The sequence below is a fragment of the Orycteropus afer genome, unplaced genomic scaffold (genome assembly GCF_000298275.1).
Source record: "Orycteropus afer afer isolate SDZICR_OR568_19922 unplaced genomic scaffold, OryAfe1.0 scaffold00099, whole genome shotgun sequence".
In the NCBI taxonomy this organism is placed as follows: Eukaryota; Metazoa; Chordata; class Mammalia; order Tubulidentata; family Orycteropodidae; genus Orycteropus; species Orycteropus afer.
The window spans coordinates 9,202,780-9,227,128 of NW_006921686.1; the positions used below are offsets into that span (position 1 = coordinate 9,202,780).

At 53.6% G+C, this 24,349-nt stretch overlaps 2 protein-coding genes across 2 annotated transcripts in view; both read left to right on the top strand.

Moving 5' to 3' along the window:
- Positions 1–666: 666 nt before the first annotated feature.
- On the top strand, positions 667–19,492 carry COQ8B (coenzyme Q8B). The gene is made up of 14 exons (XM_007943146.2): positions 667–768; positions 879–1,001; positions 1,111–1,177; positions 2,757–2,834; positions 6,912–7,034; positions 7,169–7,254; positions 9,611–9,751; positions 9,831–9,912; positions 10,570–10,663; positions 12,567–12,708; positions 12,820–12,927; positions 14,570–14,635; positions 18,543–18,629; positions 19,211–19,492. The coding sequence occupies exons 1-14, from the start codon at positions 667–669 to the stop codon at positions 19,490–19,492; spliced, it is 1,581 nt and encodes a 526-aa protein (XP_007941337.2).
- Positions 19,493–21,075: 1,583 nt separating this feature from the next.
- Positions 21,076–24,349, top strand: part of NUMBL (NUMB like endocytic adaptor protein) — a 31,729-nt gene continuing 28,455 nt past the window's right edge. The window contains exon 1 of the mRNA XM_007942975.1: positions 21,076–21,099. Within this exon, the coding sequence (XP_007941166.1) occupies positions 21,076–21,099 (24 nt within the window). The remainder of the gene's footprint in view (positions 21,100–24,349) is intronic.

Genomic DNA, 24,349 nt, shown 5'->3' on the forward strand with positions numbered 1-24,349 from the left:
AGGCATAAAAGATGAAGTGTGAGCTCAAGCCGCGTCCCAACTATTCCGAACGGGCACCAACACCTACCCTTAGGTCCGGCTGGAGCACTTGGGTTCCGCCCCTGAGCCCGCCCCCTACGCACAGGGAGCTTGCCTCCTGTCAGTCAGTGACCCGCTGCTCCGCCATTGGCTAGCTGACTGGAGGGGGCTGGTGTGCAGAGCCTCCCGGAAGCGCAAGAGGCGCCGCGCGCTGTGGACCCGGAGCTGGGGAACTGTGGCTGCTTAGCAACGGGGGGAGGTCCCCAGTAACGGAGTGGGGGGACACGGGAGAAATTGTGGGTGCCTAGCAACAGGGGGAAGGCGGTTCCTAGGAACGGGGAAGGCTCAGAGAAGTGGCAGGTAGCCCTGAAAGATCTGTGGGTGTCTAGCAACCGGGGAGGACCTTAGTAACGGTGTAGGGGGCGCTGGGGGAGAGTGGATTTTGGGTGGCCCGCAGGAAAAGCTAGAGATTCCTAGCAACGAGACGGAGAGGCAGGGGAAGCTATAGGGGCCTCTTAACAGGGAAGAAGTCCTTGGGACTTGGCAGTCTTAGAGAGGGTGGGCACCGAAGGAATTTGGGGGCCTGGCAAACAGGGAGGACAGGCCACAAGCCCCACCCAAATAATCCCTCCCTTTCTCCCTCAGGCGATGTGGCTGGAGTTAGGGTTCCTTCCGCGGGGGACCTGTGGACAGCTGGGCCGTTCTATTGGTCTGCTCTGTGGGGCTCTGGGGCCTGGCCTCCACTGGTGGGTAAGAGTGGGGAGGGTCCCCAAGAGAAAGAGGTGGGGAAGGGAGGGGTCCCAAAGGGCCAGAGGACCCCCATGTCCTCTAATCCTTACCAAAGTCCATATTGCTCACAGGGGTCTTGTGGGGGTTCTCAAGCCCCAAGGTTTCATCAGGACGGGCCTGGCAGAAGAGGCCTGAGTGAGGAAGACATTCGCAGGGCACGGGAGGCCCGGCCCAGGAAGACACCCCGGCCCCAGGTATCACTGTGCCCCTCCTCAGTGATACTGCATGAAGGCTGCTGGTCCCCTGAAGTTGGGGAAGGGTGCACCCACCTTCCTACTCTCAGACATGCCCCTCATTTCCCAGCTGAGTGACCGCTCCCGAGAACGCAAAGTGCCTGCCTCCCGCATCAGCCGCTTGGCCAACTTTGGGGGTAGGTGTGTGACTGGGGTATTATGACCTACACTGGAGGGGGTGACATTTACAGAACAAATGAGAGAAAGAGTGAGAGATATACACGGGCAGAGGAGGGAAAGACAGGGAAGGAGACCCACAAAGCCAGAGAAATAGGAGCGTATTTGGTACCAAAGTTTATTTTTCATTTTTGCAGTGTTTCCTCTCCTTCCCTCGATACCAATGTTTATTGAGAAATTGCAATGTGTAAGGCCCCATATGCACGTTATCTCACTACAGTGAACCTATGAGTGCTCATTTCCATGTTACAGATGAGGAAATGAAAGCTGAGAGAGGTGAGGTGACTTCTTGAGGTCATGTAGCAGGATTGGTCAAACTTGAAGTTGCAAGTTGCATGAAATAATTTAGTGGGTCGCCAAACTCACCAAAACCAAACTCACCGCCATTGAGTTGATTCCGACTCATAGAGACCCTCTTTGAGTTTCTGAGGCTGTAAATCTTGACAGAAGTAGATCACCCCATTTTCTTCCATGGAGTGGCTGCTGGGTTTGAACTGCTGACCCTCTGGTTAGCAGTCAAATGCCTTACCCACTATACCACCAGAGCAGCCAGCATTAAAAAAAAAAAAAGAATAGAAAATAGGAATGTACCTGTATAGGAATGGAAAATATTGTTTTGTGAAACATTCTGTATACCTTTATCTTTACCAGTTACAATATAAATATCTTTACTATGGATCGTGATTCAAGTTTTAAAGATACTGATTCACGGTATTAAGAAGCATTTGAGTGCTGTGCTTAGAGCTTTAGAACCTGGCTGTGTGCAAGGTCTGATTCTGCTATGCCCTCACTTTGTGACTCTGAGCAAGTTACTTAACTTCTCTGAGCCTTGGTTTCCTTTTCTGTAAAATGGACGTTTCTCTGTAAAACCTATCTCATGAGGATGTGCGGGTAAAATGAGTTAATGACCAAAACTCGTACTGGGAATGATACCCGGCATGTAGGAGGGCACTCAGAAAACTCCGGGTGTACTTATTTACAGAGATGGTGACAGGGAAAGAGGCACAGAGACCCAAGATGTTCTTGGGGACAGGGAGAGAGACAAAGTCAGAGCTGGGGAGAGGTTGTAGAGGGAGAAACAGAGAGACAGAGGCATAGAGGGGCCAGGGGAAATCAGGACGGGAGAGAAATCACTGCCTGAGGAAAGAGAGACCTGAAGAGGAAGAGCCAGGGAAAAGGGGTCACAGGATGACAGAGACTCAGGGGTGTCATCTTGGGGCCTTAACCTTGGCTGCACAGTAGGATCATCTGGAAGGCTTAAAAAAAAAAAAAAAGTGTCACCCGGCCTTAGTTCAGCTCAGTTAAATCAGCCTCTCGGGTGGGATCAGGGCATCGTATTTCTAAAAGCTGCTCAGATGACTGTCCTGTGAAGCCAGGGCTGAGAGCTGCTGGCTCAGGAGAGAAAGAAGGGACCTCACCTGGAAGGAGCCCGCAAGCAAGGAGGGAGTAAGATGGGGACAGAGACTTAGAGGCAGCAGGTGTGTGTGTGAGGGGAGAACACCCCGTCCAGCAGACGCAGCCTCCTCTCTCCCTCCCCAGGACTGGCTGTGGGCCTGGGGCTGGGAGCACTGGCTGAGGTGGCCAAGAAGACTCTGCCAGGAGGATATCCACAGTCAGGTGAGTGAGCCCCACTGCCTGGGTTCAGCCCTTGGCCTTGCTGTGTGACCTGAGGCAAATGGCTTCACCTCTCTGAGTGCAAGTTTCCTCATCTGGAAAATGGAAGTGATGATAACGTACCCACCTCTTAGGGGCCACGTGAAGTGCTCAGAACAGGCTACATCTGCTATTACAGTTGTGATTCTTAAAAGCTTATCATCCAAGAAACAATGTAAGCCACTGTGTTTTGGGTCCCAGACTTAGAGCAGGAGAGGAAAGCTGAACGCAGGAGTGCCAGTGGGGATCCGTGTACAATAGAGATGGACTTGGATGTGTTCAGAGAGGGATTTGTGGGTAAGATTCCTCAGGACGCCTGTATCTTGAAACAAAAGGGGCGTTATTTTATATAAGTGAAATATGTGAACCTTCATGGGACCTCAGTTTGAAAAACCCCCAGCTGTAATCAACTTGTAGGGACAGTGGGGGACATTTGAGTATAGACTGGATAGTAAATGATACTAGGGAATCAGTGTCACTTTTCTGGGGCATAATGACAGTGCTGTGACTACATAGAAGAATGCTGTCATTTTTAGGAAAAGAATGACAGAGCTTTTAGGAGTTAAGTTCAGGTGTGCAACTTCATCTAAGTGGGTCAGCCGAATAATAATCATGATAACAGCAATAGCAACAACCTCACACACACACACAAAGCAGACGAGGCAGGATGCTGCAGGGCTTAATACAGGTGAAGGATATGTGGGTGTTCCTTGTGCTACACTTGCAACTTTTCTGTCTGTCTGTATTTTTGCAAAATGAAAGGGTGGTGGGGAATGAGGCAGACCCAAGTCTATACCCTATTCTGCCACTTCCATGCTGTGTGACCTGAAGCCAGGCAGTATGCCTCTCTGAGCTTCTTGCTTTCTCACCTTTTAAGTGAAGGCATTAGTAGTTCTTACTTCCTGGAGTAGCTGTAGAGATTCAGCTAGAGAATCTACAGGTCCTTGGAGTCGATTTCGACTCACACGGACCCCATAGGACAGAGTAGAACTGCCCACAGGTCTTCCAAGGCTGTGAGTCTTTACGGAAGCAGACTGCCTCATCTTTCTCCCACGGAGTTGCTGGTGAATTCCAACAGCCCACATTGTGGTTAGCAGTTAAATGCCTTTAACCACTGCACCTCCACAGCTCCTTTGGACTCAATAAAGAGCACAATAAATTTTTTTATAAAATAAAAGCTTAATAAATGCTTTATTGAAGCATAATGTGTATACAGAAATGTACACACAGCATAAGTGTACAGCTTGATGAATTTTCACAGAGTAGAGTGTTCATGGGAGCTCTGGTGGCGTAATGTCTAAGCATTTGACTGCTGACCAGAAGGCTGGCGGTTCAAACCCACCAGCCACTCCTTGGAAGGAAGGTTGGGCAATCTACTTCCATAGTGATACCACCTCGGACACCCAAGGAGAGGTCATTGTGAGTCGGATCCAACTTGGCAGCAGTGGGTTTGTTTTTTTTTGGTAGAGTGTTCATGCACCCAGATCAAGAAACCCTCAAACAGTGAATCTCAGACTTTATGGTCTCAGTATCTCTGCACACCCTTAAAACGGAAACGTAAGTGTATACAACGTGGTGTAGTCACACCGTAGGAGGTTACTCAGCCAGAGAATGACATTCTGATGCGTGCAACACGGATGACCCTTGGAAACATGCTGTGTAAGATAACACTGCCAACCCACTGGCACTGAGTGGATTCCGACTCACAGCGCCCCTAGAGGACAGAGTAGAACCGCCCCATAGGGTTTCCAAGGCTGTCAGTCTTCACAGAAGCAAAGCCCAAACCAAACTCACTGCCTTTGAGTTCATGGTGACCCAGCGTCCCTAGAGGACAGAATAGTAATCTTTGCAGAAGCAGGCTGCTACATCTTCCTCCCATGGACCTTTTGGTTAGCAGCCCAGTGCTTTAACCACTGTACCATCAGATCTCATATCGAGTAAGATAGGCAGTCACAAAAAGACAAATACTGTGTGATCTCATGTGAAATAGGCAGATATCCAACGATTGGATGGAGGGAAAAAGGGGAACACTGAGTTTCTGTTTAAATGGTGGTGGAATAATTCAGAAAAGCGTGCTGATGATGGTTGCAACCATGTGAAGAATGTAACCCAGTGTCACTAACTCCCACATAGACAGATTGTTGAATTGGTGGATTGTTTGTTATGTGTATTTGCACCACAATCTTTAAAAAAGAGAAGAAACCTCAGAACTGTGGTTGTGAAGCTTTTTGGTCTCAAGATCCCTGCACCCCCTTAAAACTGATGAGTGAGTAAATAAAATGGTTCTAGTCACATCCTGGAGTGTTTTTCAGCCATAAAAAGGAGTGGAGTACTGATCCGTGCCACAGCGTGGATGAGCTTTGGAAACGTTGCCAAGTGAGGGAAGGCAGATACGAAAGGCCACATGTTATATGATTCCATTTAGTCAGCATCTAGAATCAGGACAGAACCCTACAGGGACAGAAAGTAGATTGGTAGTTACCAGGACTGGGGAAAGGAGCCCTGATGGCACACTGGTTAAGCACTCAGCTGCTAACCGTAAGGTTGGCAGCTGGAACCCACAGGAGAAACGTGGCAGACTGCTTCTGTAAAGCTTACAGCCTTGGAAACCCTGTGGGACAGTTCTACTCTGTCCTGTAGGATCACTGAGTCAGAGTCAAGTTGGGGGCAACAGGTTTTGGTTTTAGGGCTGAGGAGTTTAGGGAGAAATGGGGACTAATTGCTAATGGGTACGGAGTTTCTTTCTGGGGGTGATGAAATGTTCTAGAATTGATTGTGGTGAATGGTTGCACAGCTCTGTGAAAATCCTAAAAGCCATACAAATCTATGCTTGAGATGAGTGCATTGTGTAATATGTGAATTATATTTCAGTAACGCCATTACGGAAAATATTGAGGGCTCCCCAAGGCTTTGTTGATGTATGTTACATTTACTGGCATTTATGTGTGTTACACTTACTGGTATTTACCATGTTAGAGATTAAAGCTAAGAAATTGTTACAACACACAAACACACACACACATCCCACAGCCGTCAGTGACACTGTCTGCGTGTACAGCCGTCCGCGATGCTGTCTGCACACGTCATCGAGCCTATGGAAGAGTCCAGTGGGCACTCGGGAGAATGGGAGGGAAGGAGGAGCAAATAGCATCTATTATTATGAGAAAAGTTTTGGTCTCATGGACCATCTGAAGGGTCACAGAGACCCCCTGGCACCTCCCATACCACACTTTGAATTTACTGCCCTAGAATTTCCAGAAGCCCCTCTCATGCCCCCTTTTAGTCACTCCTAGTTTCTCTACTGTCTTGGCTTCTAAAACTCTCATTTTGCCTAACTTTGCTCTTCATATGAATGGAAATGGACAGTGTATTTATTCTCTTAGGAGTCTGGCTTCTTTGGTGCAGTGTTGTGTTTGAGAGGCATGTCCGTGTGGTTGGTGGGTGTGTAGATTGTTCAGTCTTTAGTTTCCCACTGTGTGGCTGCCACAGCTCGTCCGTTCGCTCTCCTGATGCTCCTGTGCATTGTCTCCAGTTTGGGGCTGTCATGATCACTGCTACTGTGAACAGACTTGTACTGTCTCTGTTGGTGGACACATTAATGCACTTCCCTAGGAGAGGAATTGCATTGGGTGTTAAGTGGAGCTTTAAGGAGCTCTGGTGGCATAATGCCTAAGGCATTGACTACTAACCAGAAGGCTGGTGGTTCAAACCCACCAGCCACTCCATGGAAGGAAGACTGGGCAATCTACTTACACAGAGATACTGCCTTGGAAACCCAAAGGGGGTCGCTGTGAGTTGGAATCGACTCAACAGCAGCAAGTTTTTTTTTTTTTTTTTTTAATGTGGAGCTTTAGTAGAAACCTCCCAGCTGTTTCTCAAAGGGCCTGTGCCATGACACTCACCACACACAACCTGAGTGTAGGTTGCTCCACATCTTTGCCAACACTTGGTATTGTCTTTTTCATTTTAGCCATTCTGGTGGGTGTACGGTGGTATGATACTCATCATGGTCCTGATAAATGATTACTCTCTCCTCCCCAGAGGCTGGCTCCCAGGCAGGCTCCAGCCCTTTCCTGTCGGAAGCCAACGCTGAACGCATCGTGCAGACCTTGTGTGCTGTTCGGGGGGCCGCCCTCAAGGTTGGCCAAATGCTCAGCATCCAGGGTACAGCGTGACCCTCCATCCCTGACCCCTGACCTCACTTCTTCCTCACCCCCCCCACCCGCTAACATCCCTGACTTCAGATCCTCACACGGGGGCCCTCCTCCTTCACTCCTTCCCTCCTCTTCTCTCCCAAGACAACAGCTTCATCAGCCCCCAGATCCAGCGCATCTTCGAGCGGGTCCGCCAGAGTGCTGACTTCATGCCCCGCTGGCAGATGATGGTGAGTGCCCGGGGGGCTCCATCCCACCCCACCCTCTGCCTTCATCGATCTGCTCAGTGCCCGACCCTGACGCTCAGCCTCAGCTACCCCGGCGTGAGATGGGACCTCCTGAAGCCCACTCCTCCGAGCCGCTGTGCCAGTGCTATGAGAAGGTGACGAGCAGGCCATGCGGTGCCGGGCACAACCCAGGCCCCATGGGGCTGCTAAAGAGGCAGCGGAGCCCAGTCCCGAGGCCAGCGTGGGCCCGAACCCTGGCCTGATCTCTCCGTATCTCGGTTTCGTCATCTGTGCAGTGAGGATAGTGATAACACGCACATCGTCGCGTTAGGTCAGTTAGTTTACCTAACACACACAGAACAGGCCCGACGCTCAGTGAGATGCATTTTATTACTTTTCTTGGTAAATTAGAGGAGATAGTTTCTGTAAATAGATTGGCACCACGCCTGCCACCAAGACATCAGCTGTTCTTGTAATAACCGAGGAAGGGTGGACTCTGGAATCTGGCCACCTGCCTGCCTTTTAGTCTCTGTTCTGCTCCCTTGCCAGGTGACCTTGGGCAGTCGCTGCCCCATTCGGAGCTGCTCTGAACAGGACCCAACCCCAGGAGGCCCTCAGAAAATTTGAGCTCTTCCTTATCACATTAACTTCAAGTTGCTAGTATGTTATACAAGTATAAGAAAGAATTATTATCAGGCTAACTATAGATAGTAACAGTGTCCACCACCGCCTGGGGGATGTAGGCTCTGGAGATAAGCTGGGCTGGGCCACCCAGCCCCCGCTGCCTGGTTGGTCCCCACGGGCGAGAGACTTCTCTCTGAGCACTATTTTTTCATCTGCAAAGTGGGGTAGCCGTCAAGAGCTTAGCCCGGGGCCCAGTGGGTGTGAGCGTCCTGTTGTTAGTGCTGGGGTCATGAACGCGCGCAGCTGCCCATGGTCGTGACAGGGTTGGCTGTGACCACTCCCCTCAAAGTTCGTTCATTCTTTTTTTTTTTTTAATTGTGATTTGGGTTAAAGTTTACAGAGCAAATTCACTTTCCATACAGCAGTTCACATACCTTTGTCTCATGACATTGACCACAATTTACCCCAATGCAACAGCTCCCCTCCCAGTTCCTCCCGATAATTACCTCTTCCCTGTGTCTATCTGTGGCGGTTATGTTTGTGTGTCAACTTGGCTGGGCCTGGTTGAGTGGCTGGGAAGCTGGTGGTAGTTATTTCCCATGATGAGACTGGCAATCAACTCCATGGTGGGATCTACCACAAGCATCTGGGTAGCTGCCTTTGGGATGTGGTCTGCTTCCTGTATTTAAGGAGAAGTCTTGGGAGTGGTCTCCAGCCTATGGCACGCTTGGACCCTGCATGTAGCCATGTCGTTGCTCAGCAGCCTGCTATGTTCTGCCGACTTTGGGACTTACAATGGACTTAAGTTAATGGCCTGCCGTGTGGTTTGGTAACATCAGAAATGTGCCTTTTTACTCGTCAACCTTGGGACTTCTCAGCCTCAGCAGCCAGCAGCTGTCTGAGTGAAGAAATGCCTCTAGCTCCAGTGGACCGGGAGCAGGAGGCAGAGCTGGACCCCAAGGTTGAGAGGGGCTTTCACCCAGCCCCTAGAGCCTGGCACTTTGAACTTGGACTTAAAGCCTCCAAATTGTAAGAAGAAACTCCTGTTTGTTAAGGTCATCCCATTTATGGTATATTCCTGTCAGAGTGGCGCCAGGGAACCAGGACAGCATCCCTCCATGCACTCCTGCCCCCTCAGCTGTCTCCTTGTGCCAGGCTCTAGGGGCCAAAGTAGGAGGGGGAACAATGTTTCGTGTAGTATGCTATGCCAATTGAGCTTGATGTCCTCTGCAACTATGGTCCCGAGCCCACAGGTTCAACTACTGGGTCCCTCTGGGTAGCTGGCTGTGGCCAAGATGTGACTACAGCCTTGTCCCTTGTCAGCTCTACTATACACTTATAGAACCATTGTTTGCCAACCCTATACATGGTCTTGGGTATAGTCCCTGCTGCACAGACATACCTAATAGTTCAGCCTGCCCACCCATCTATCCACCCTTATACCCGTGTTTGCCTTCACTGACCATGCAGAACTGTATGTGCAAAAGGGTTCATCTTTGTTGTCTGCACCTCCCACGTGCCTCTCTATGTCTTCCTCTTCCTCAATGCCACCGTGTTGATCACTCACGTTTGGTACATTGCCCTTCTCTTCACCCAAATCAATACTTACCTCTACTTATCTAACAGTGTTCCCTCCCCTCCCCTCCCACCCCTGGTAACCAACAAAGAAAATTTCCTTCCATAGATAAACCTTTCCTTGACTTTTACAACAGACTAATACAATGTTTGTTCTCAGAGAGTTCTTGAAGAGGAGCTTGGCAGGGACTGGCAGGCTAAGATGGCCTCTTTGGAGGAAGTGCCCTTTGCCGCTGCCTCAATCGGGCAGGTGCACCAGGGCATGCTGAGGGATGGGACGGAGGTAGCCGTGAAGATCCAGGTAAGGAGGGTGAGGCGGGGGTGGTGGTGGCCCCTGTTGACCTGGAGGAGGAGTGACTCCCTGCCTGTCTCCCGTGCAGTACCCTGGCGTCGCCCAGAGCATCACGAGTGACATCCAGAACCTGCTGGCGGTGCTCCGGATGAGCACGGGCCTGCCGGAGGGTGAGGCGCTCCCTCCCCATGGAGCTGGATGGGGGCAGAGTGGCCCATGTGGGGCTGTGTGTGAGAGAATGTGCAGTGCATGAGAGACACTGAGGCACAGAGAGCGTGTGTGTGAAGAGAAAACTTAACTGATTCTGAACGAGTCACAGAGACAAGCCTGGTCCGAAATTCAGACGCAGACACCGGAGGGTGTGCAGTGTAGAGAGGGGTCGTAGGTGTGGGAGAAGCAGCAGGAGCAGAAAGCGATCGTAAAGAGGCAGCATGTTTGTGTTACAGCACGTGGGAAACTGACTGAGGAAGATGGAGTGGAGTTGTGTGAGAAAGAAAAACTCCAGGAAAGAGAGTGGTTTTATACAGGATGGTCAGGATGCAGATTGGGTGGCCGGTGTGACTGTGAGATGTGAGGGACTGGTGTGCACATGCGTGGAAGACACAGACCAGGAAAGCCTTTGAAGGACTGTGGCTGTATGAAGGACAGGGAAGTGTGTGATGTGTGTGTCAAGGGCACAGTGGACAGAGACCGGGAGTGTGCGTGTGTCTGGAGAGCAGAGGTGGATGATGGACAGGGAGGGGAGAACTGAGAAGCCACCCATGAGTGGGAGCCCGAGGTGTGGGCTGGACAGTGGCCTTCCCGGCTGACAGAGCTGTACCTCTCAGGCCTGTTTGCAGAGCAGAGTCTGCAGGCCTTGCAGCGGGAGCTGGCTTGGGAGTGTGACTACCGGCGTGAGGCAGCTTGTGCCCAAAACTTCAGGTGAGCTGAGCCCCTGCAGGGCCCTTCGAGACCACTCTCCTTCCAGCTTCCCTTCTTCCTTCCCTCCTGGGTTGAGCGGACGGTAGAGGCCCCTAAGTGGGGCTGGTAGACTCTTCATTCATTTGTTCAAGCACCTTCGCCTCTTTGGTCCCCATGTTTCTGTCTTCTGTGAGCTGATGGGGGAGATGGACTTGTCAACAGGGAATTGATTACACAGTGAGATACTGTTACACCCACTGGGTTGACAAAGACTAAGGGATGTGACAGTGCCGAGAGCTGGAGAGAACAGGACTCCACAGTATCCCTCATACATGTGGGCTGAAGGGGACTTTGATATCAGCATTTTGGGCAAACAGTTTGGGAACATCTGTAAGGCTCAAAATTCACGTACCCAACAACCCGATAGTTGCTCTTCTAATTAAATACCTCAGAGACGCTCCCAACTGAATCTTCTAGAATGCTTAGGGGAACACTGTTTGAAATAGTCCAAAACAAGAAACAACTCAAATCTTGACCACACCAGAGTGGATGACGTAATGGTGGTGTGCTCATCAGTGAAACGTGAATGGTGAGATGAACCGTGGCTTCCAAAAACAATACGGTCGCGTCATAGAAGCATCACAATACGCAGCAGTTAATTACACCTCAACGGGATCCTCCACCACGTGGTGGCAAGCTCTGTGGATGCAGAGTGAGAGGAAAGGCCCCAGAAGGCAGGGGTTGGGGGCGTTCTGTGGGACTGACAGGTGTGGGCTCAAATGCCAGGTACACCCTTACCCACTTGTGTGGCCTGAACCTGTACAGTGGCTTCAGGAGAGTGTCATCCTCTTTAGGGGACTGAGGATCGAGGGAACTGTGCTGAGGAAGTACTTGACACAGGGCCCTGCTCAAACATTAGAGTTTTTATAAATAAGAACAAAAACACAAGCCCCCAAGCAGGACCTTGAGGAGGAGGGCATGATCTGGGGCTGGGCCACAGTCCTCCCATGTGGGATCTGGGGAGACTCCCTCTACAGTGCCCAGGGAATAAAAATCCACACCCTCTGGCCTCTGCCCATCTACCCGGGCCCCCTCACTCTACTCCAGCCACCCCACAGCTGCCCAGTGACAGGGCTTTCACGATCTTTGCTCCCCACATCTTCCACTGAGACACCCTACAGTTGAGCTGGTGGAGTCATTTCTTTGGGAGGTGGTGGGTTAGGGGATGGGGGTGGAACAGGCCTTGGGGCTGGCGCATTGCCTGTCTGTCCCCTGCATCCTCCCGCACAGGGACAGATGGACACAGAAACGGATTCTTTCCCTTGTATTGATTTACAAGCATGGAGAATAATAACCCCAAGGAGTGACCAATGCCGGTCGCCATGGACTCTTTGGATGAATTAGTGAATTGCTGAAAGAAGTGATACACACCACGATGAGCGCTTTGGGCTCCAAGGGCAGCTGGAAGCCATGGGAATGTGGTGGTGTTTTTTTTTTAATTGTGATTTGGATGAAAGTTTGGAGAGCAAATTCATTTTCCATACAGCAGCTCACATTTTGTTTCATGACATTGATTGCAATTCCCACAGTGCAACGGCTCTCTTTCCACTTCCTCCCTGTGGTTACCTTTTCCCTGTGTCCTTCTTAGCCACAGGAATGTTGGAGGTAGCAAAGTGGTAACCAGTCTCCAGCAGCACCCCATTGTAGGCATGGGCCCAGAATAAGTGCTGTGGAGATAGCTGTTGAATGGATGAATGAAATGTCTGAATGGATGTTGGTCCAGCCAGGACTTGGCATCACTCAGAGCAGAGGCAAGAGAAGGGCAGGGAGAGTGCAAGACACAGGCTCATCTTGGAGGACTGTTCAGAGCTAGGCCCAGGCGCCTGAAGCAGGACACTGGTTCCCCTCCTCCCTCCTGCCCCAGGCAGCTGCTGGCAGATGACCCCTTCTTCCGGGTGCCGGCTGTAATTCAGGAGCTGTGCACCACACGGGTGCTGGGCATGGAGCTAGCCAGAGGGATCCCTCTGGACCAATGCCAAAGCCTGAGCCAGGACATCCGAAACCAGGTACATGGTCCCAGTGGGCAGTAGGGCAGGCACTGCCCCGGGGGAGCTGGGGGGGAGGGGCCAGGCCCATGGTCTTACTGCATCTGTTCCCTACCCCACCCCACCCCCAAGATTTGCTTCCAGCTCCTGAGGCTGTGTCTGCGGGAGCTGTTTGAGTTCCGATTCATGCAGACGGACCCCAACTGGGCCAACTTCCTGTATGAAACGTCCAGCCACCAGGTTGGTTCCTTGTAGTGTGCATCAGGATACACTAGCCACTTAAACAAGTAGACCCTGATATTCCAGTAAGTCAGGACAATAGTGGTTTGATGTTCATCCGTGGGACAGGGTGGCTGCAGAGTCCAGGGGCTCAGGCTCCTTACCTGTTGTGGTTGTGTTGTCCCCTGGGCCTGGCACTGCTCTGCTTCTAGTGGAAGGGGACACAGAGGCTGAGAGGGTAACCCCTTCTTCACAGCTTTGGCCAGATGTCACCCGTCATTTCCTTTACCTTCCTTTTCACTGATGAGAACCAGTCACCTGGCCTGTCTAGGTGCGGCGGATGCAGGCAAATGGAGTCCTTGGCTTGGCCACTGGCTTCTCAGTGGCATTGTGACCCTGTAAAAGAGGGAGAACAACTTTTGGAAGGGTTAGCCATTCACTAAAGAGCTCTGGGGGTATAGTGGTTAAGGCATTTGGCTGCTAACCAGAAGGTCAGTGGTTTGAACCCACCAGCCACTCCATGGAAGAAAGATGAGGCTGTCTGCTTTTGTGAAGATTGACAGCCTTGGAAATCCTCTGGGGTAGTTCTACTCTGTCCTGTGCGGTCACTATGAGTCAGAATCAACTCGATGGCAGTGGGTTTGGGTTTGGGTTTGATTTATAATGGCGTCCAGCAGACACTGTATTTCTTCATACGGGTTGTGGTCAATAGTTGGAACTCCTGCCCTAGAGAAACTCTCACACGTGTGCCTACAGAGCATCGTGTTTAATAATAGAAGCCAGAAACAACAACAGTGTCCAGCCGCCAGGCTAGTGCTTTGAGATCCATTCACGCAATGAGGTCCTGATACAGCAGTGAGAAATGAATGAACAAGCTCAAAACCATGTAGGCCAGGAACAAGTTGTAGGACAGCAATAGTAAATGCCAGTCAAGTGAAGTTTTAAAACATGCAGAACATGACTGTGTATTGTTTATAGATATATAAGTAGACAATGTATCAGTGTGGGTTTGGGATGATGGGTGCAGTGCTGGTGATACAGTGGGTGAAGCGCCTGGCTGCTAGCCTAAAGGTGGGCGGTTGGAACCCATCAGCCCATTCCCGTGGCAGAAGGATGAGGCAGTCGGCTTCCCTAAAGGTTTACTGCCTTGGAAACCCTGTGGAGCAGTTCTACTCTGTCCTCTAGGGGCGCTGTGAGTCAGAATCCACTAGACTGCAAGTGGTGGGTTGGTTTTTTGTGTGTGTGGGGGGTGATACATGTGATTTCAGGAGCAAGCTAACCTTGGTAGTGGGGCGGGGGTAAGGCATGTGGAGGCTCCCCCTGGCTTGGATATTCTATATTTTAAGCTGAGTGATGGGTTTTGAGGATTTTCATTTTGCTTTTCTATACGTTTTTATTCTCTAGACTTTTCTGTACTCCTAAAACATGCTGTTATAAAACAATTGGGATCACAAAGTAAAAGCCAGGTCCTGCTGACTGCCACGTGGGGGTGGACTGGAAGGGCTGAGGCTGGAGGCGAGGAGCCCAGGCTGGCAGCTGGGCAGGGACCCTGGCTGGAGAGGGCAGGGCCAGGGGTGCGGGGAATAGATCCTGACTGTCCCCCGAGTCAATGGTGGGGCTGTTGATGGCCTCCCCGTATTCCCTTCTCCATCCCCATTCCCAGGTGACTCTGCTGGACTTTGGGGCAAGCCGGGAATTTGGGACCGAATTCACAGACCATTACATCGAGGTGAGTGCCCTGCTCTGGGGCCTCTGAGGGCCGGGGCCCGGGCTGAATGCTGAAGCAACAGTGAGGAGAGACACTAGCTGGAATTGAAAAATAATAACTGGTAGTAATGTAGTAATATTAATAGGAGTTCTGGTGGCGTAGTGCCTAAGGCACATGACTGCTAACCAGAAGGCTGGCGGTGGTTCAAACCCTCCTCAGAAGGAAGGTTGGGCAATCTACTTTTGTAGTGATACCACCTCAGAAGCCCAAGGAGGGGTCGCTGTGAGTCGGATCTGACTCGATGGCAGGGAGTTTGTTTTTCTTGGTTATGGTAATAGCCCTGGTGGCGCAGTGGATAGGCATTCAGCTTGTAACCAAAAGATCAGCAGTTTGAACCTGGCAGAGGCTCTGTGGGAGAAAAACCCCACAAGCTGCCTCCAGTAAAGATCTCAGTCTAGGAAACCTTGAGGGGCGGTTTTAGTCTGTCCTGTGGGTCACCGTGAGTCGGTATCCACTTGCCAGCACACAACAACAGTAATATTAATAGCTAATACATACACAGCACTTAATACTGTGTCAGGCACTGTTCAGGCACTTTCCTTATAGTAATTGATTTAAGCCATGCAGCAACCCTGTGGGGGGGTCAGGACCATTATTAGCCCCATTTTATAAATGCAGTAATGGCAACTCAGAGAGGTTATGTGATTTCACCAAGGGTCACACAGCTGGTAAGTGGCAGAGCTGGGATTCAAATGTAACTAGTCTGGGTCTAGAACCTATGCACCCACCCTTTGACTTCTCCCCTCCTAAGAGAAAGAGTCACAGTGGCCATCTTGTCAGGTCAAACCGCTGCCCCCCTCTGCCCCTTACCACACGCACACACACGCAGGCTGCTCCCTTGGGGTGGCTCTGCCCCTCAGGAAGTGCCCTGGTCACCCCCACCCACCAAGATCCCTTTGCCTCAGAGCACACCATCCCGTTCGTTTGCTGAGATGGAGCTTCAACTCGGCTTCTAATCATTTAGTCATCGGCTCAAACATCCTCTGATATTCCCTCTATGCCCAGGTCTCTGGGTGACGCGGGAGACACACCAGGGACCAAGCCAGGTCCCCACTTTCCCAGAGCTCACAGCCCAGTGGGAGACAGTGATGGCCCAGAGTGGTCAGGGCTGGGATGGGGGAAGCACAGGAGGCTGGGGGAGTCCAGAAGGGGTGTCTGACCCAGCCAGGGTCGGTGAGGGCTTCCTGGAGGCTGGTCTCAACCGGAGGGATGAGGACGACCAGCTGGGAAGGGAGTGGGAGGGTGTTCCAGACAGACGACACATGCAGAGGCCACGAGGCACGAAGCAGGGCTGTTCCTGTCAGAGCAGTGTGTCTTAGTCACCCAGCGTGGCTGTAACACAGATACCGCAGGGAGGTGGCTCCGAGGAACAGCAGCCAATTTCTGGCCACTTCTGGAGGCTGCATTCCAGACAGGTCTCGGCTGTGTGGGTTCCTTCTTGGTCTGTCGCTCCAGGCATTCTTTGGCTCATAGCAGATCCTCATATGGTGTCTATCTTCCCCCTGCATGTGTCTCCAGGTCGATTCTGGTCTTTTCATAACTCAGAAGTGGTTAGGTTTAGGGTCCACCCTACACTGGTATGACCTCATTAATATAACAGAAGTAAAACCCCGGTTTCCAAATGAGGTCACACCCACAGGCACAGAGGTTAGGGTTTCAACACACTTTGAGGAGCCCCAGTTCAGTCCGTAACACAGTGCTTCTCCCTATTTAACGTACATGTGAAACACAAGTTCTAGTCAAGTGGGTCTGGAGTTGGCATAAGATTATGCATTTCTAATGCACTCCAGGTAAGGCCAGTGCCACCTGTCCAGGGACCACACTGGGTGGAGAGGCCTTCCCTCCAGCAGCTGAGCACAGTCACGATTTCTGCTACCCAGGGATGCCCCAGTGGACCAAAAGGAAGTCCACATTCTGACTGGGAGGGCAGGTGGGGGTCAGAACAGGTGCCAGAGACGAGGCTGGAACCCATCACCCCGGGGTTTACAGGCCATGCTTGGCAGATGCTACTTTATTCTGGTGCACTGGGGAGCCCTGGGAGAGATTTGAACAGGGGAGGGACCTAGTCAGAATTAGAACGCTCCCTCTGACTAATGATGGTCTTTAAGACCAGTTCCCAGAAAGGCTGTGGAGAGGGGAAGAGGATGCAGTTGGGAGACTCCTTAGTGGACAGTTGAGAGCCAGTGGCTGGGGGGGGGGGCAGAGATGGGCGGCAGGATGAGGCCCAGCGCTCTGGCTGGGGATGGAAAACGGTGGCCCTACTCCTGAGATGGGAACAGGAAGGCGGAGCTGATGTTCTACCCCAGGACCCTTGGGGCCCTCTGTAGGTCACAGAATGAGGCACAAAACCAAGGGCACTGGGGGTAGTTTGGCCATCTCAGTGCTCCCACCCCTCCCAGGCTGTTAGCAAGGCCCTGCTGCCACCTCCTCAGCCTTTTCTAGTCAAAGAGCCCTGTCACACCAGGCCCCCTGAGGACCACAGGCCTGACAGATGGCCAGACAGGCCCTGGCAGGGGGAGCTGAGGCCCAGCATGCCGCAGGAGTCAGAAGAGAAGGGTTAGATCCAATCCAGTGCCCCCTGCCCCACGGCAAGGCAGCACAGTGGTTAAGGGTTTGGCTGGGGGAGACAGACTAACCCAAGTTCCAGGCTTGGCCATGCCCCACCCCCAGCCCAGGCCTGCTTCCTCTTCTACGAGGTAGGGACCCTCATACACACCCTGTCATAATAGTAAACCCCTTGCTGTCGAGTCCGATTCAGAGTGATAAACGCTTGTGATGGGATAGCGCTTCCTGCTTCCTATAGGCACAGGGCTAAGCGCTCCCCGTAGAGCACTCCTTTATCCTCAAAACTGCCTCGGAGGCCTGGAGGGAGAGCAACTTCCCTAGAGCCCTGAGCCAGCAAGTGGCAGAGCCAGATGTCTTAGTTATCCGCGCGCTGCTGTAACAGAAACACCCCGAGTGGGCAGCATTAGCAAACACACTGCCTCACAGTTGAGGAGGCTAGAAGGCCGCATTCATGCAGCTGGTTCTGTGGGAAGGCTTTCTCTCTCTCTGGGCCCTGGAGGAAGGTCCCAGTCTCTTCCAAGCTTCTGCTCCCTTGCAGTCTTCCTGTGCTGTGGCTTCTCTTCCTGTCTGCTCTGCCGGCTTGGCTTGGCTCGGCTCGTTTAATCTCTTACATCTCAAAAGAGATTAACTCAAGACACCCTACACTCATCCTGTCTCGTTAACCTAACAACCCATCCCCACATGGGATCATAACCACAGGCTTAGAGGCGAGGATTTTCAACTCATTTTGGAGGACATCATTCAGTGGGTCCCTAACAGCAGGGTTCAGGCCAGGCCAGGCCTTCCCCAGCCTCCCTAAGTGAGCAACCAGCTCTACAGAGGCGCAGTCCACACCCAGATGTGCCATGGGTTCACCGAGTGCCTCCTGGGGGCCAGGCTCTGTGCATGTGCGACTCAACCCAGCAGGGCTCCCTGCTCACACTGGCTCAGAGTCCAGTGTGGGTGACAGGCATCAACCAGGCGATCCTAGAGACGGCACAGTGGCAACCTGCACCTGGAGTTCGGGGTCACGGTCCCCTTCTTGTCCAGCTCAGTATTTGGACACATGCCCAGCACCTGACCCATGTTTTCTTCTGAGCCGTTTCACTGCGGTAGCGTCCAGGCAGGTGGGCAGACCCCCCGGCCACCCTCCCCCAGGCTTTACAATGGTCTGGAGGGAGAAGCACACTGACTGGGCGGCTGTGGGGGAGAGGCTTCTGGGTATGAGGCTCAGGCGTGTGAGAGTGGAGGGAGTACGGGGAGGACACCCCCACCTCGAGCCCCTGCTGGGCTTTGACCCTCTGCTCCACACCCGCCTCCCCAGGTAGTGAAGGCTGCAGCTGATGGGGACAGAGACCGGGTCCTGCAGAAATCCCGAGACCTCAGATTCCTCACCGGCTTTGAAACCGAGGTTGGGAGACACTGGGGGGTGGGGGCCTGGGCTCTATTCCGAGGGCTTTGGGGAGGGAGGCGGAATGGAGGCTGCTCACTACCCCAGAGCCCTGGGGAAATGGGCACTTTGGGGAGTGGGGGCTGCTGCTCTCTTCTGCACTGCAGGGTGCGTGTCTGGTGGGAGAGGATGTGAGGAGCTGCTTGTTTAGGGGGATCAGAGCCTGCTAAGGGAGCCCCGATAGCACAATGGTAAAAGTGCTTGGTTGCCAACTAAAGCCTGGTGGTTCGAGGCCACCACGAGCTCTGAAGGAGGAAAGCGCTGGTGGTCTGCTCCCTAGAACTAGGGCCCAGGGAGCCCCCTGGAGAAGTGCTGCTCTGCGTGTGGTCACTGTGACCTGGAGCCCATTCAGCAGCACACACCAACAGCTTGTCTGCCAAACGGTCTGAAGAACTGGGGTCTGCTTATTACTTTTGGGGGAGGTGGGAGCTTCTTACGCGTGCTAGCGGCTCTGGAGGAGGCGGGGAGCTGCTGGTCTCCTCTGGGCTAGGTGCAGAGCTGGTGTGTCCTCACTGGGGCGCCCGTTACCCACCCTGCTCCAGGCATTCTCAGACGCCCACGCGGAGGCAGTGATGATCCTGGGGGAGCCTTTTGCCACGCCGAGCCCCTACGACTTTGGGGCAGGGGACGCTGCCCGCCGCGTGCAGGACCTCATCCCCGTGCTGCTGCGGCACCGGCTGCGCCCACCCCCTGAGGAGACTTACGCCCTGCACCGAAAGCTGGCAGGGGCCTTCCTGGCCTGCGCCCGCCTGGGCGCCCGCATTGACTGCCGGGACCTCTTCCAGGACACCTACGACCGCTACTGGGCCTGTCGCCAGAGATAGCCACAGCCCACAGCCTGCTGACCAGAGGGAACCTCTGGCACCAAGAAGCCCCCGTGCCCCTCCCACAGCAGCCGCCATCCCCTGTTCCTTCCCCCTTTACTCCGCGTTGGAAGCAACTTGGTCTGCCCTGTGATGCTCACACCCTTCCTTAGCCCCGAGGCTGGGAACCCTGGAACTGGGGAACTCAACTTCCTGCCCCAGACCGCGGCCTCCCCACTCCAGAGTGGGCACCCCGCAGCCCTGAGCAGGGGAATCCGTGAATTTGTCTCCATCTGAGGAAGACCGTGGCCCCCAGCGAGCCACCCTGAAGACCCAGACTCCTGGAGGGGGCCGCTCTCATCTGCTCAGGTCACCCAGGACCCAGCCGCGAAAGGGGAGGGCCGGTGCTCGGTGGAGCGGCCCTCACCTTTGTCCCCCTCCCTCCGCCACCAGCTGCTTAACCGCTTCAGGCGCTCTGTGATTCGGGGCGGGGTTTGAACCTTCAGTCCTAATAAAAGCAGCCCTCCTCCTCCCCCAGCTCTTTTCTCTGCGCTGGGGGCGGGGAGGGGGAGGAGTTAGCAGGCGGCCTCCAGGTGCAGATGGTCAGCCCCCCCCCCTTGTCTGAAAGCCCCAGCCCTGCCTGGGCCATCTGTTTACGGGAACCTCCTTCTCCCCGTTACCCCCCCCCCCAACGTGCTGACCACCTGCTCGAAGAACTACAGCAGCTGAGGCCTACCGCCCCCACCCCTCAGGCTGCCTCTTGGGCTCCCGGCTTCCCCTCAGCTCCCAGCAACCTCGCCTTTGCTAATGGGCCTTAATGTCCCGGCCAGCTGCTTTGCCAAACCCACAGGATTCGGGAGGGAGGGGGGGCGCGGCGGCGGAGGCCAGAACCGCGGCCTGGTCCAGCCCGGCGCCCCCGCCCCCGAAGCCGCGACGGTCGTGTACTAGGACGCAGGGGTCTGCTCATTCCCCCTCCCCTTCCTTGTGAAAAGTGCCTCGTCACCGCTTCCGCCCGCCCCCGCCGTGCTGGGAGAACCTTGGGGTTAGCGGGAAGATCGGGGCATATGGAGAGACAAGGCGTCTCCCGAAGCAACTATTTTGGGCGCGGAACCAGAGGGGATCTAAGGTCAGGGGTCACGGAAGGGAAGAAAATCCACGCCTGGGTGGACACTGGGGGAGGACTCAAGCGAGGCTCCCCGCGAACTCAGCCAGCGACTGGCCAGTGGGCGTGGTGGGGCGGTGGCTGCACCAGGGAAGGCGAGGCCGTATTTGCGTATGGGCGTGACCTGCGGGCTGGGGGCGGGGCTTAAGCCGGCAAGGCACAGGGCCGGGGCGGGGCCTTCTTCTTTTACAGCCGGCGGCAGGCCGATGGGCGGGGCCGGGGCGGGGAGCTGAGCAGGAGAGACTCTCCCCCACCCCCGCAACGGAATCCTCTGGGGAGCGGAGCAGGCTCGCGCGTGTGCATCCCGCACCATCTCCCGGCCTCGGGCTCTGGCCCGCGTCAGACCAAGCTGCCGCCGCCTCCGCCGCCAGAGTAGCAGCAGCAGTACTCGGGGATCCGGGCCCAGCCGAGGCCGCGGGAGGCGGGGGCGCCCGGGCCCTGGATGTCCCGCAGCGCGGCGGCCAGCGTGAGAAGGGCGGGAGAGGGGGGCTCGGGGTGGGCGGCGGCGCTGCCGCTGATGTGGCAGAGGATGGGAGGCGGCCGCGACGTCCGGATGGAGAGAGGGTGCCACGGCTGAAGAAGGTGGTCCTGGGCGGGGGTCAGGTCAGGCCCCCAGAACCAAAGCTTAGGAGACGGGGCTCTCGGTCACAGGCCTTCTCTTAGCAGGCCCCAGGGGTAGGGGTTCCCCAAAAAGCCAAGGACAGGGGACTAGAGATTCTTGGTACAAGCCTCTAGGCGAGGTTGTGGGGATGGAGTCCCCCTGACACAGCCTACCTATCAAGCCAAGGCCTTGCAAAGGAGATTCCAGACACCACCCCCACCCCTCCTGCGGGAGGGGACTCTCCGAGCTAGGCAAGGTCTTGAGGATGGGGTCCCCGGCACAGCTTCCCCACCAAGCCAAGGCCTGGGGCGACTCCAGGCACAGTTCCGCCCCCAGGCCTCAGAGACATCACAGCACAACGTGCCCCCAATGTTTGGGCGGTGTCCCAGGCACAACCCGCTCTCAAAACAACGCTTCCCCCTTGTCTTGCACCCCCTCATGCCTAAGTAAGGAGAATTTCAGGCACAGCCCCCCCCAAGGCTTGGTCAGGAGTCCCAGGGCACAGGTTCCCTGGGCCACCCCCTTTGTCCCTGGGGCTGCCCAGCTGTCTTGGAGTGGCCCCGCCCGCAGACAATGCGTCGCCTCCCCCTCCTGGCCCTGGCCCCCCAGGCTGCAGAATCCAGGCTGGGCTAGGGGCGGCTCCCCAGGGACCCAGTGCAACCCCGTCTGTCTGGTCTGTCTGTCTGCTGCATCTGTGGTGATGGTGTCTTTGTGTGTGGTACCTGGGGGTGGGGGGCTGGCATGCGATGGGGAGGTGGCTGGGAGTGTGACCCGCGTTTGTTTGACTGTGTGTATGTGTGCTGCAGCTGGTGACTGAGGAATCCTGTGCTGTGTGGTTGTAAGTGTGTGGTTGTGCCTCTGTGTGTGTGTGACAGCTGCTCACTATATAGGACCCTGTGGTTCTTTTAGTCTGTTTTGAGTGTGTGCGTGGTTGTAACAGTTTGGTTGTATCTGTGATGTTGTGATGTCTTTTGTGGCCTTGTGTCTGTGTGTCTTGGTACCTGGAACCAGGTATGTGACAGTGTATGTGAGTCTGGGGTTGGGCATGGACTGACTGAAGGTGTGGGTAGAGTTATGGCTGTGAGTTATGTCCATGTGTGACCCTCCTATTGCCTGTGAATGCTCATGGTTACATCTATAACTGACTTCATATGTGTATCACACATATGTCTGACACACAACTGTGCAACTCTGGGTGTGTGACTGTCATTGTGTCTGAAGTCACATTGTGCTATGTGACAGGTTGTGTGATGCCCCTGTCCCTGAGTGATTGTATTTATAGTTGTGCATGAGTGCTTTTGGTTATGCATCTGACTTAGTGTCTTGAACACCTGGTAGACTACTATGTGGCATGTTTAATTATGTGTGACTAAGGCTACATATGCGTCAGTGTGGTCTATGCGTAGCAGCACCAGGTAACTGTGTTGGTCAGGGGGATGTATGTGACAGTGGCTTCTCTACGCCTGTGTGTGACCTGCATGTCTGTGACCCTGGGTGGCTGGATGTACGTGTGTCTGTAGCCGTGTGGTTGTTCTTATCCTATGTATTTGTATGTGCGCATTGGACTACTTGTATTTGAGTCTGTGATTTGGTGACAGGGTGACAGGACTGTTTGTGGCCCTGTTCGGACTGAGTCTACCGTGTAAACCCAGCCTTTGTGCCACACCTGGGCCTCTGCATTTCTGTGCACATACCTGACTGTGCTCATAGTATGTGACACTGTGTGCATAAGCCACCAGGTGGGAGAGACTGTGCATGGCTGCCAGGTGTGACTTTGTGTGCTGGCCTCCACAGGGCTGTGGTGTATATATGAGTCCATATATCTGTGTGATTTATGTGACTTGTGTGTGTGCATGAAGAGGAGCGTGTTTCTGTGATGATGTAAGCACATATGGGATGTCCTGTGTTGGTAGTATGGTGTGACCTGTGTCTGAGTAATAGACGCTGACACTTTGTGACTGAACATACATGACCATTTTGGAAACTGTGCATGGCTGTGACCCTATGTGTTACAGAGAAGCACATGTCATATTCAGATCCAGCCACTGGTTTGGTCACAGCCATACTGTGTGATTGTATGCCGGTGACTGTCCATACAGGTGTTGCTGTCATAGAAGACTGTGTGTTGTGACTGACACTATGACCAAACGTATATATCTGGGACTGTGTATGTGTACAGACTATGTGACCAAAAAGGTGTGTTGCTGTGACTGGTGTGGTCAAGGTGTCCCTGTGTCTGTGGGTGGTTATACACGTGGCTGTGTCTGGGGGTGACTCTGTGTGACCAAATGTGTGTATGTTTGAGCATGTTCTTGACTAGGTGTAAACATGTATCTGTGGAGACGTGACAAACGTGTGTAGGTATGGTTGTATCTAGGTGTGACCGGGTGCTTATGGGTGACCAGATGGGTGAACTGTGATTGGGTGTGACTATGTCTGGTGGGGTGATGTGAATATTGTTGGGTGCCTGAGGAAATGTAACTGTCACTGGGTGTGACTACATGTGTGGCTGTGACTACGTGTGTGGCTCTGGTGAGTGCCTGAGCCCTGCTCTTTGTACATGACTGAATTTGTGAGTTATTAAATAGAAGGAGCTGGTGTGACCAATGTTTGTGGCAGGTCTTCGTGGGCTGTGATTCTTCATACATGTTTAGACAATGTCTGTAGCAGGGTCTGTGTGTTTGGGAACGTGAGTGTGTGACCAGATGTTTGTAGTAGCAACTCTGTGCCTGGGATTGGTTATGTGTATGTGTGTGGTCTCATGTGTATACTGTCGTGTCTGTGCCTAACTGTGCCCAGGTGTTGGGGACAACTGAAGACATTAGTTGGCTACACACGTGTGACTGTGTTTGCGTGCAGCCCTGGATGTGTGACTAGAGGCCAAGGCCACTCCTTCCTCACAACATCCCCTTGGGTACTGAGGGCCTCATGAGGCCAGGAGATCCCCATCCAAGGCCCCCCAAACACGTCCACTCCTTCCTGGACCCTGAGGACCAGGTGGCTGGTTGCCCTGGATACCGTTACTATGGCAGCCAGGGTCTTCCTCAGGGAGCCTGAGATTGGGCGTGGGGGTCAGGTGCTGTCCAGAGGTGGGGTGGAGAAGGGAACTAAGCCT

Coding starts and splice junctions, on each gene's coding strand:
- COQ8B (XM_007943146.2), top strand. CDS start 667: ATGTGGCTGGAGTTAGGGTTCCTTCCGCGGGGGACCTGTGGACAGCTG. Junction 9,752..9,830: donor AGGTAGCCGTGAAGATCCAG/GTAAGGAGGGTG, acceptor TCTCCCGTGCAG/TACCCTGGCGTCGCCCAGAG. Junction 12,709..12,819: donor GCCAGGACATCCGAAACCAG/GTACATGGTCCC, acceptor CCCACCCCCAAG/ATTTGCTTCCAGCTCCTGAG.